Source organism: Salmo salar, chromosome 11 (genome assembly GCF_965601325.2).
Source record: "Salmo salar chromosome 11, fSalSal1, whole genome shotgun sequence".
Classification (NCBI taxonomy): Eukaryota; Metazoa; Chordata; class Actinopteri; order Salmoniformes; family Salmonidae; genus Salmo; species Salmo salar.
The window spans coordinates 102,756,607-102,769,326 of NC_138301.1; the positions used below are offsets into that span (position 1 = coordinate 102,756,607).

Here is a 12,720-nt window from a genome sequence, read left to right on the forward strand (position 1 = left end):
GAGCCAAGACATCCCTGTATGGAAAGACAGAACACACACACATTTAGCAGAAGATGGATAGCAAATTCAATCTACTCTCGTTATTGTTATGTTATTTTCATAGAACAAGGTTGAGACTAGTGATGGGAGGGGGGGGTGGATACAATTACATATTGAGATATTATTTGACGATATACAGTGCATTTGGAACGTATTCAGACCCCTTCTCTTTTTCCACATGTTGTTACTTTACAGTCTTATTCTAAAATTGATTAAATAAAAAAACATCCTCATCAATCTACACAAAATGACAAAGCAAAAACATGTTTGTAGACATTTTAGCAAATTTATAAAAATAAAAAAACAGAAATACCATATTTACATAAGTATTCAGACCCTTTGCCATGAGACTCGAAATTGAGCTCAGGTGCATCCTGTTTCCATTGATTATCCTTGATTGGAGTCCACCTGTGGTAAATTCAACTGATTGGACATGAATTGGATAGGCACACAGCTGTCTATTTAAGGTCCCAAATCAAATCAAATGTATTTATAAAGCCCTTCTTACATCAGCTGATATCTCAAAGTGCTGTACAGAAACCCAGCCTAAAACCCCAAACAGCAAGCAATGCAGGTGTAGAAGCACGGTGGCTAGGAAAAATTCCCTAGAAAGGCCAAAACCTAGGAAGAAACCTAGAGAGGAACCAGGCTATGAGGGGTGGCCAGTCCTCTTCTGGCTGTGCCTTGTGGAGATTATAACAGCACATGGCCTAGATGTTCAAATGTTCATAAATAATAATAATCATAGTAGTTGTCGAGGGTGCAACAAGTCAGCAACACAAGAGTAAGTGTCAGTTGGCTTTTTCATAGCCGATCTTTGAGAGTATCTCTACCGCTCCTGCTGTCTCTAGAGAGTTGAAAACAGCAGGTCTGGGACAGGTAGCACGTCCGGTGAATAGGTCAGGGTTCCAGCAGGTCTGAGACAACAGGTCTGGGACAGGTAGCACGTCCGGTGAACAGGTCAGGGTTCCATAGCTGCAGGCAGAAGAGTTGGAACTGGAGCAGCAGCACGGCCAGGTGAACTGGGGACAGCAAGGAGTCATCAAGCCAGGTAGTCCTGAGGCATGGTCCTAGGGCTCAGGTCCTCCGAGAGAGAGAAAGAAATAAGGAGAAAGAGAGAATTAGAGAGAGCATATTTAAATTCACACAGGACACCGGAAAAGACAAGAGAAATACTCCAGATGTGACAGACTGACCCTAGCCCCCCGACACATAAACTACTGCAGCATAAATACTGGATGCTGAGACAGGAGGGGTCAGGAGACACTGTGGCCCCATCCGATGAAACCCCCGGACAGGGCCAAACATGCACTGTTGACAATGCATGTCAGAATAAAACCAAGCCATGAGGATGAAGGAATTGTCCGTAGAGCTCCGAGAAAGGGTTGTGTCAAGGCACAGATCTGAGGAAGGGTTGCAAAATATTTCTGCAGCATTGAAGGTCTCCATGAACACAGTGGCATCCATCATTCTCAAATGGAAAAAGTTTGGAACCACCAAGACGCTTCCTAGAGCTGGCCTCCTGGCCAAACTGAAAATCATTAAAAGGGCCTTGGTCAGGGAGGTGACCAAGAACCTGATGGTCCCTCTAACAGAGCTCCAGAGTTCCTCTGTGGAGATGGCAGAAACTTCCAGAAGGACAACCATCTCTGCAGCACTCCACCAATCAGGCCTTTATGGTAGAGTGGCCAGACGGAAGCCCCTCCTCAGTAAAAGGCACGACAGCCCGCTTGGAGTTTGCCAAAAGGCACCTAAAGGATTCTCAAACCATGAGAAACAAGATTCTCTGGTCTGATAAAACCAAGATTGAGCTCTTTGGCCTGAATGCCAAGCGTCACGTCTGGAGGAAACCTGGCAACATCCCTACGGTGAAGCATGGTGGTGGCAGCATCATACTGTGTGGATGTTTTTCCAGAGGCAGGGACTGGGAGACTAGTCAGGATCGAGGGAAAGATTAACAGAACAAAGTACAGAGATCCTTGATGAAAACCTGCTCCAGAGCGCTCAGGACCTCAGACTGGGGGCAAAGGTTCACCTTCCAACAGGACAACGACACTAAGCACACAGCCAAGACAATGCAGGAGATAAATCTGCAAAAATGTCTAAAAACCTGTTTTGCTTTGTCATGAGTTATTGTGTGTAGATTGAGGGACAAATAAATAATTTAATCAATTTTAGAATAAGGCTGTAAAGTAACAAAATGTTAAAGTCAAGGGGTCTGAATACATTCTGAATCCACTGTATCGTTTTGACAATATCGCAATATTATTTTTGCACTAGTTGGCTGTACCTGCACCACAACGCCAGTATTTCTCCTTCATGGCTTGTTCTAAATCCTCTTAAATAGGGAGCACTTTTATTTCCATGTCCCTCTACAGTAGACATTTGGTGAGCAATACATTTGGAATATCGAATCGCAATACACATTGAATCGCTATATCTCATGTTGGTACCAAAGTATTATGATAATATCGTATTGTGAGCTCACTGGCAACTCCCAGCCCTAGTTGAGACTGGGGGATTTTGAGGTCAAACATATCAGTAACTAGGGAAATACCTCCACCACGTGGTGAGCTCAACTAAATACATACAGTACATTGGTTCGTGCTATCCGGGAACCTTGGGGCGTCCCTACCGTTACCATACCAGTAGTGTGGCCATCTATTTTACCAGTGTTTACGGTTAGTTTTTTTTAACTGTACTTTGTGTGTTTGCTTAGTGTGTCTAGACATGCCATTTAGCTTTTAGTTAAGCTAAAATAAGACAGGAGACATATGTTCTTGAACCAGTATATTTGAGCCAGCCATGATTGTAAAATACATAAATATAATAAAATGATTTACATTGAACTTTTGCAGACATCAAAAACAGTACATACACATGAGCCCTATGCTGTAAAGGCAGCATCTCCAAAACTCGTCAGTGCAATATGAGCTTTGCTCCACCCTCAAAGACAACTCCGTATGAACATGCAGCCTGACTAGTCAAACCGACTTTCAGCTTGACAAATCAAACCACGATCTGTGAAGCTGGTACAGTCTAAGGGCTGTGTGATTGAAAAGCCCTCATCGTCAATCCAAAAGTTACTAAACCAAATTGGCTTTAAAAACAGTAGGCAATATACCAAACAGATTATAAACAGTTGACAAACCGTGGTTGTGGGCAGACATGCATTGAGCTGCTTGAGCTCTCAACTGTTAACTTACATAAGTCATTAAACAAAATGGTCTTTAACAAGCCATGTTGAAGACTGAGGTATTTAAACTAAACATCAATAACAAGACCCTCTTGATACAACTATGAATGTTAAAACAAATGGGTGACTGGCATTAATCTTATCTTCATTCCAATGTCTCATTTATCAGGTCGAGGCTGGCAACAAATCATTCTGTGTCTACTGCTGTGCATATGACAACATATTAGGGGGAAAAAAGAACAGGTGGGTAACAAAATATATATAACCATTTCCCATTAGAGAGCAACTTTGTTGTCCAGTGTCGATCTGAGGCTGAACTGAAGCTAAATCAAGAAGTCAATGTTTGGCACACCGGGAAGGTTATTTTGACTGGGGAAGGAAGATTAGAAACATCTTCATTCAACACCTTCATAAGCTCCTTGCTGTACATTGGACATACATGCAATTTAACACCTGGATCTGAGAGTTATGCAAGACCTTCAGTCACATGGCTGTTTGCCAAGTGACAGACCAGTTGATTAGACCTCCAGCTACTGAGTGACCGTTGTCATGTCAGTGCTATAGACCAGGGTTTCCCAAACTCTGTCCCCCCACGTTTTAGTTGTTGTCCTAGCACTACACAGCTGATTCAAATAACCAACTCATCATCAAGCTTTGATTATTTGGATCAGCTGTGTAGCGCTACAGGCAAAAACCAAACCGTACACCCAGGGGGGCCCCAGGACCAAGTTTGGGAAACCCTGCTATAGACAAGATAACGTAAGAGCTTTCAAACTTCAATTACATATTTTTTTTTTATGTAGATGTCAAAACAAAAACATCCTCTTTGTCCTTTCTAAGACCCATAAACAGCACAATGTTCCTTACCCAATTCAAAAAGCAGAAAGAAAACAATAAAACTAACATGTCTTAATAAATATTAAAATGTATTGTAATGGGAGTTACAATAACACTGTCCAGCAGAGGTTATAAGGGAGACTAAACGTAAAAGGTTAAAAATAGAGGCACCCTCAGAGTGGAGACATGAGACCTGGCAGAGTAGACATTTCTGTTCAGCCCAGGAGTGGCGGTAAGGAGGATCATGAAATCCTTTTTATGATCTCTCCCAGAAGAAAAGAACTGTACTAAAGATGAGTGAGACTCCTTAGAGTGAATGGGCCTAATAATAGAGGTTTTCCGCAGTGAGAACTGCTCTTCAGGTTGGAGGTTATTAAACTGATTATAATAGGTTCCTTTTATTAACAGGAAATTCAATAAGAGGTCGCTGAGCAGGACAAAGTGCCTGCCCTCAGATCTGCGCTTCACTATGCAGTAGATGAACAGTGTGGCTCACTGACCTCCATGCCTACAAACAGCCAACAGAAGTGATATGCCGAACCTGTTAGCTTGCATGTCTCCGCCATTGTAAACGTCATCTAGATAAAAGATATAGAACTAGAAGAAATGCTACACGCCCCATATTAAGATCCACCACATAAAAAGCTGCCAGGAAACCTTTCACACTGATACAAGACCAGGGGAAGGTTAGGTAACAGTACCATGCTTATTTTTTTTATTTGTGCCCATCTATATGGAGGTGTTCCCAGTCCTTCCCTCCCAACATCCCATTGAGCACTCACTCATGTTGAACATTTTCACAGTGGAGTAGTGAGAGCGACACCTCATGAGATACATCACATTGTTTGTGTGCTCATGCATGCATATACCAGGATGTGTGCACGTATGGGTATTAGAACAGTGGAAACTGTCACTTTCATAAAGGCATCAGATTTTTTTTGTCAGCTGGCCTAGACTGACTTCTCATTCTATGAGACCATGGCAGAAATAAATACATTGGCACAGTGAAAAGGTAAAAACAACCCAACAAACAAGTTCTGTCACCCATATCATCATCAACTCTGACCTCATGACGTCAAAGCCCATCTCCTGAGCCACTCCACAGAACCACCTGACTTAACTAACCCCCAAAGGACAGGGTTGCTGTAAACAGTCCAACTCCTATTCTCCTTCTCTTTCAGTCTCTCTTGTCCTCTCGCTTGCCATCGGCATCCCTCCTCCCCGGCTGGTCTTGGGGGGGTTGTGATGGGCCAGCGATGTCTTCCTCCCTCCCTCGGCTGAGTGCCCTGGCTTTGGCTCGCCGTGTGTCCATGTAGTCTGAGATCAATTCAGAGTTCTGGTAGATGAGCATGCCGGAGAGTGTGAGTGCCACGCCGACACAGCTGAGCGCTGACATCTCGTTGCCGAACAGCAGCTGGGAGAGCAGCAGGTTGCCCACCACGCTCAGGTTGCCGAGGATGTGCAGGGTGACGGCGGAGGTGAGGGTGATGACGCAGCAGCTGGCCAGGTTGTACATGACAGAGCCCAGGCAGCTGAGCAGGATGAAGAGCCACAAGTTGTGGTCGTAATGCATTGGAGACTCCAGCACGGCCCAGTTCTCCAGGGCCAGAGCAGCTACGGCCAGGATGCAGAAACTGGGGATGGACATCAAGTAGAGCAGGAACACAGAGTTGATCTTCTCCTCCTGGAGCAAGATACCTGAGAGACACACACACAAAGAAAACCATTTAAATATAACCTACAGAGACAGAACACACACAAAAGTAGGCTTAACACGCAGTGGTCAAATACAAAGTCTGCCACATCTGCCATGTTCAGAACATCAAAATGTCAAAGGTTTGTTAACTCGGGAGTGAAATTCACATCATAAGACTAGCAGGCTCATTATCATTACAGCTCTGTACAGTACACGCTGTACACTGACAAAACAAGTAGGTCAAAAGTAAATATATGAACAAGTTCATACTGGTCAAATACAGAACCAGGATTCAAATGACACATTGTTCCTTCTCTGAACGTAGCTAGGAGATTGGTCAGATGATTTTAACTAGGACACCACTTAAGCCAACAAAAACCTCCAGCTGACATCAATTCCTAGGGGAAACAGAACACATCCATGATTCCTTACCCAAGTTTGGTATTCATAAGTGGATGGAGAATCTGCGCTTGACAGTATGTAATGTAGTGATAGGACTTATTTATGGTAAACAGGTTGGAGCTCTCTGCCTGTTTTTTTGAGTGCTCCAACCAATGTTCCCTCTAAGTTGCGGGCCTGTGAGGGCGTGTGCAGCTACCCCCAGGACTGCGCACAGAAGAAATATAAGCGCGCGCAGAGAAGCACAAGATTGAACTACAGTTTCCCCCGTTAACACTATCAACGTTTCACTTTACTGTGGGAATTGTGATCGAATCAAGGCAATACTAGCCACTTTCAACGCAACAGACCAATACAAAATGAACTATGCAATACTTAGCATGCAAAACTAACCATGCAAGAGATTTTGTTGTAGGCAGAATGCATCGGAGTAGGACTCTATCGCATTGACAGGCACGACTCTGACCCGTATTATACACAGACCGGTGCACCATAACCAATCAGAGCTGTAGTAGGCCTATATCCACAACAGACCATTGCCATATATAGATCTGTGCCATTCACTTTTAACTTTATTTATTCAGGTAGGCTAGTTGAGAACAAGTTCCCATTTACAACTGCGACCTGGCCAAGATAAAGCAAAGCAGTGTGACACAAACAGAGTTACACATGGAATAAACAAACATACAGTCAATAATACAATAGAAAAAAGTCTATATACAGTGTGTGCAAATGGGGTAGGATAAGAGAGGTAAGGCAATAAATAGGCCATAGTAGCGAAATAATTACAATTTAGCAATTAAACACTGGAGTGATAGATGTGCAGAAGATGAATGTGCAAGTAGAGATACTGGGGTGCAAAGGAGCAAAATAAATAAATAAATACAGTATGGGGATGAGGTAGTTGGATGGGCTATTTACAGATGGGCTATGTACAGGTGCAGTGATCTGTGAGCCGCTCTGACAGCTGGTGCTTAAAGTTAGTGAGGGAGATATGAGTCTCCAGCTTCAGTGATTTTTGCAGTTCGTTCCAGTCATTGGCAGCAGAGAACTGTAAGGAAAGACGGCCAAAGGAGGAATTGGCTTTGGGGGTGACCAGTGAAATATACCTGCTGGAGCGCGTGCTACGGGTGGGTGCTGCTATGGTGACCAGTGAGCTGAGATAAGGCGGGGCTTTACCTAGCAAAGACTTGTAGATGACCTGGAGCCAGTGGGTTTGGCGATGAATATGAAGCGAGGCCCAGCCAACAAGAGCGTACAGGTCGCAGTGGTGGGTAGTATATGGGGCTTTGGTGACAAAACGGATGGCACTGTGATAGACTACATCTAATTTGCTGAGTAGAGTGTTGGAGGCTAATTTGTAAATGACATCGCCGAAGTCAAGGATCGGTAAGATAGTCAGTTTTACGAGGGTATGATTGGCAGCATGAGTGAAGGATGATTTGTTGCGAAATAGGAAGCCGATTCTAGATTTGATTGGAGATGCTTAATGTGATTCTGGAAGTAGAGTTTACAGTCTAACTAGACACCTAGGTATTTGTAGTGGTCCACATATTCTAAGTCAGAACCGTTCAGAGTAGTGATGCTGGACAGGCGGGAAGGTGCGGGCAGCGATCGGTTGAAGAGCATGCATTTAGTGTTACTTGCATTTAAGAGCAGTTGGAGGCCACGCAAGGAGAGTTGTATGGCATTGAAGCTCGTCTGGAGGTTAGTTAACACAGTGTCCAAAGAAGGGCCAGAAGTATACAGAATGGTGTCGTCTGCGTAGAGGTGGATCAGAGAATCACCAGCAGCAAGAGCGACATCATTGATGTATACAGAGAAGAGAGTCGGCCCGAGAATTTAACCCTGTGGCGCCCCATAGAGACTGCCAGAGGTCCGGACAACAGGCCCTCCGATTTGACACACTGAACTCTGAAAAGTAGATGAACCAGGCGAGGCAGTCATTTGAGAAATCAAGGCAGTCGAGTCTGGCAATAAGAATGTAGTGATTGACAGTCGAAAGCCTTGGCCAGGTTGATGAATAAAGCTGCACAGTATTGTCTCTTATCGATGGCGGTTATGATATCATTTAGGACCTTGAGCATGGCTGTGGTGCACCCATGACCAGCTCGGAAACCAGATTGCATAGCGGAGAAGGTATGGTGGGATTCGAAATGGTCAGTGATCTGTTTGTTAACTTGGCTTTCGAAGACCTTAGAAAGGCAGGGTAGGATAGATATAGGTCTGTAGCAGTTTAGGTCTAGAGTGTCTCCCCCTTTGAAGAGGGGGATGACCGTGGCAGCTTTCCAATCTTTGGGGATCTCAGACGATACGAAAGGTTGAACAGGCTAGTAATAGGGGTTGCAACGATTTCGGCAGATCATTTTAGAAAGAGAGGGTCCAGATTGTCTAGCCCGGATGATTTATAGAGGTCCAGATTTTGCAGCTCTTTCAGAACATCAGCTATCTGGATTTTGGTGGAGAAATGGGGGGGCAAGTTGCTGTGGGGGGTGCAGGGCTGTTGACCGGGGTAGGGGTAGCCAGGTGGAAAGCATGGCCAGCTGTAGAGAATTGCTTATTGAAATTCTCAATTATCGTGGATTTATGGTTGGTGATAGTGTTTCCTAGTCTCAGTGCAGTGGGCAGCTGGGAGGAGGTGCTCTTACTGAACTGTTTATACAGCATGAGCGGTCATGAATAGAAGCGCTTGTTTTGAGATCAAAGCGAGAGCTTCATGTAGTGACATGTGCACATTTGTTCATATCCTTTGCTAGTTAGTGAGTTATTAGCCCAGTTATAGATAATTTGTAGGCAGCAATGGGAAAGTGATTGGTTCCTACAAGAGCACCAAACGTGTGCATTTCTAGACATCCTTGAAAAGCCAGTCAGGTAAATGGATTTTTTTGGTCCTAAAGGGGCAGTATTATATGGGAATAATTATACATTTTATTTTGTAAAGTGGTTTCTTGCATCAAACACCACAACAACATTTTCAGTCACCTCCTTGTCTGATGGACAAGTATATAAACAGGTTAAATGTCAAGCCCTGCATGTTTTTTTCCCAAAAGGTCTCATGGAATGTAGGCCTACATTGAACACCACACATTGGCTGCTGGGTTGTGGGTTCGTTTCCCACGGGGGACCAGTACGAGAAAAAAAAAAATGAAATGTATGCATTCACTACTGTATGTCGCTCTGGATAAGAGCGTCTGCTAAATGACTAAAATGTAAATGTACTGTAGGCTGAACGATAGAACAGCTATTTCCATATTAAAATGTTAAGGGATGCATTTTCTCCATTGTTTTTGATGGTAGGCCTCTCTGATAGGTCTACATTATGATCCAATAGCCACAGTAGCCTACTTGACCACCGTTAAAACTAACTTAAAGCGAGTACAGCCTCAGCATTCACAGTAAATGTGAGCCGGAAGTTGCACAGAAAGTATGCACTCAGCAGACCTGAAATTTGCTCAGTGATGAAAAGAATTAGAGGGAACATAGGCTCGAACCTGTTTACCAGGCAGGGATTAGTCCTTTTTGATACGTTTTCCATGGGTAAACTCTGTCAGTAGTTTTGAACGTTTCCTTAGCAACAGGCAACACACCACCTCTAGCTAGACTGGGTGTGTCACTTGAGGAGTGACTCAGAGCATCAGTAAAATGTTCCAACCCTAACTGCAGTGTGGGAAGTTTAATATGAACATGGGATTGAAGGGAACACCAAAACTACACTGATAGAGTATTTCGGTTAGGGGCATTATTTTCCACTCTTCAAGGGAAAGTATTGAAGTACACAGGGCCATTGTGATTTATTCCAACATAACACCCATACGTTAATTGTTTAGGCCTACCACAGTTATACAGACAATGTGTCAACACCCATCAGAAATGCAACATAATAACTATTATAAAGGCATAATAAAAAGGTAGCAGCTGGTTCTTTACTCACTTTGCTGGATGGTTTTGACACCTCTCAACATTGTCGCAGCGAATACGAAGAAGCAACCTGTCTGGTCGTACTGGACCTCGCCCATAATGCTGAATGAGGCTCCCAGACAGATGGGCATCATGGCCGTGTATTTGAGGATGTGATGCTGCTTGCCCAAGATCAGGGTGGAAATCGCCAGGGTGAAGATTGGCGTGGTGGTGTAGATAATTTGCGCAAATGACAGCTGGACATAGTTCAGACCCACGTTGCCAAACGCAATGCTGGCACAAAATGTCAAGCTCAATAGAAACACCTTCCATTTGGCGCTGTTGGTAAGGTCCTTATGCTTGTCAACACCGCCTTTGTGCTGGAGCATTCGAAGTTTAATAAGCCAAAAGTCCACCACTATTGCTGTCAACATGTGCAGGGCCGATAGCAGTAAGGGGTACCTGAAGTTGTACACTGCAAATATCCATTTGTTAAGACTGGAGATGGTCGTCCCCGTTACAAGCCAGACAATGACAGCGGACAGAAGGTGGAGCATCTCCCCCAGTGGCCTTTTCCCCGTCTTGCGCCGGGTCGCCTCGCATTTAGAGAGGCCATCGGTGTTAATCATGTTCTTTTCATCCTCTTTTCTGTAAGACAAACACATCTTGACTTCGCAATAACATCACATTCGTGTCTGCACAAACTGTCCCGATTGCGTAACCCTTTTCGATACGGTCGGCGCTAGCCAGCCGTTTTCAGCTGTATAAAATGTCTCTCATCCTGAAAATCGTCTCACAAAATAGATCTAACCTTAGCTAACTAACTTACTTGAAACTATTCTGTCGATTATATAGCCATAGTTTTCTGTGTTGTTTTGCTGAGGTAAACAAGGCTTTTTTTATACCACGCTGAGACACGTGTTACTGTTTTGCATAGGAGATGGTTGTGTAACCAAATAGTAGTGACAGACGCTAGCTAGAGAGCAAGACAAGTGCGAAGTGGTGGGTAGCAGGAGACTGTTCTTCCCTTGGAGAACTGCGGACTCTCCTACATCCTCTACTGGTGCGTCCGTGATTGGTTACAATTTAAAATCCCCAAATGATGACACAGAAAAGTTTCCAAAGAGTATTAATATAGTGGCTACATTCAGCTGGTTATATTTATCCTACCGTTGTTTGCCATGAATTACGTCGCCGGCCCGGAAATCAAACGACCACTCGCTCTTGCTGCAGTTGCAAGTAGTGCCCATAGACTTACTTCATGCGAGGGGTCTCGTCCTATCAGCAGAAATACGACAATTCCTATACATACATTGTTCACACATTGAAAAGATTAGGCCCCGCAAGGTCCTACACAGCGAAATGAGTGCACGGCCCTAGCGTCATCATTACGCCCTATTTCACATGCTTTGCGTCATCGGTGAAGTAAAACTAGTTTATATTGGATATTCGGTTCTCTCGTCAAAGCATGCGATGACTACAAAGATGGTTTATTCTGAATTAGATGGATGGAGAAAAATCCACCGTTTTTTATTTTATATATATATAGCTTTCAATTTAACAGCTCTTACACCAAGCGTGCCATGACAATTCAAATGATATATTCGGGATGAGGGAGTGGACAAAATAATCCACCGTCTTTTGTTGTTGTTGAAATGTATTTAATTTTCACTGGCTTTCAATCTTCAATAGCTCTTACACAAAGCGTGCCCTGACTATTAAAATTATATATTCTGAATCGGGGAAGGATGGACACATTTTTTTCCTAATACATTTTTACAATAAATATATCATTATCATGGTCATTACACACTTTGTGTAAGAGCTATTGAAGATTGAAATCCAAAATCGTATTATTTAAAAATAACAATAAAAGTAAATAAAAAGGTGATGATTTCTCTCCATCCACCCCGATTCAGAATATACCACCTTCATAGCAATGGCATGCTTGGTTCAATAGGTATTGTCGTGGCGATGTTGGCTAGCTAAGCGCATGCGCAAAAATAAGTCATCGGGTCAAACGGTCTTCTAGCGCCGAACTGCGCATGTGCACGCCATCAACACAAAGGTGTCACTTTCACGATGTTGGCGTAATAACATGTTCAACTACTTAAGACTTTGGCTCCAATCGAGGTTGTGCCTTTAGATTGCGGAAATGAACAGCTAAGGAATCTTTTTTTTACTTCTCAAACCCCGGCCTGGTCTGCTTGACAAGCGTTCCAGGAAGTCTCGCGATGTTGCGTCTCTGGGTTTAGAAACTCTGTGCCTATTCTATCAACTTAATTTATTATATAAACTACCCGTATACCTAAACAAGTCCGATTCAAACGTAATGTCAGACCAGAAAGGCCTGATAAACGATCACAGAATCGCCAGCTAATGTTGCCCACTGCAACAATTAACCAGCTAAAATAGCGAACGTGAACCATGTTCCCCAAATGTAACATCACGCGGCAGCATAACGGCATTAATGACTATTAGTTATGCCTTTTGGTTACATGTACCTCTGTAGTTGTGTATCTTTGTCTTGGTAACATCACAAAAAACATCCCCGGCGAACGAGCTGATCTGACTGCTTGTCTGCCTCAGTGCCTCGTTATCGCCCGATCAGCTGTACCGGTCACGTCACTGCTCTCTAACTGCAACCAATAGATAT

General features: G+C 43.7%; 1 protein-coding gene across 2 annotated transcripts; it reads right to left on the reverse strand.

Annotated features, from left to right (window-relative positions):
* Positions 1 to 2,816: 2,816 nt before the first annotated feature.
* Positions 2,817 to 12,720, reverse strand: slc35e4 (solute carrier family 35 member E4). Of its 2 annotated transcripts, none has more exons than XM_014128506.3 (3): positions 12,569 to 12,720; positions 10,099 to 10,712; positions 2,817 to 5,770 (listed from the first exon to the last, which is right to left on the reverse strand). In XM_014128506.3, the coding sequence occupies exons 2-3, from the start codon at positions 10,691 to 10,693 to the stop codon at positions 5,250 to 5,252; spliced, it is 1,116 nt and encodes a 371-aa protein (XP_013983981.1). In that variant the 5' UTR covers positions 10,694 to 10,712; positions 12,569 to 12,720; the 3' UTR covers positions 2,817 to 5,249. The 2 variants fall into 2 exon arrangements, with proteins under 2 accessions (XP_013983981.1, XP_013983980.1); XM_014128505.3 differs by lacking the exon at positions 12,569 to 12,720 and adding an exon at positions 11,235 to 12,554.

Excerpts from the sequence above, each read along its gene's own strand:
- slc35e4 (XM_014128505.3), bottom strand. The coding sequence starts at position 11,314 with ATGGGCACTACTTGCAACTGCAGCAAGAGCGAGTGGTCGTTTGATTTC. Across the intron at positions 10,713-11,234 it reads GTAATTCATGGCAAACAACG|AAAAGAGGATGAAAAGAACA; the intron begins GTAGGATAAATA and ends TTTGTCTTACAG. Across the intron at positions 5,771-10,098 it reads TGTCAAAACCATCCAGCAAA|GTATCTTGCTCCAGGAGGAG; the intron begins GTGAGTAAAGAA and ends TGTGTCTCTCAG.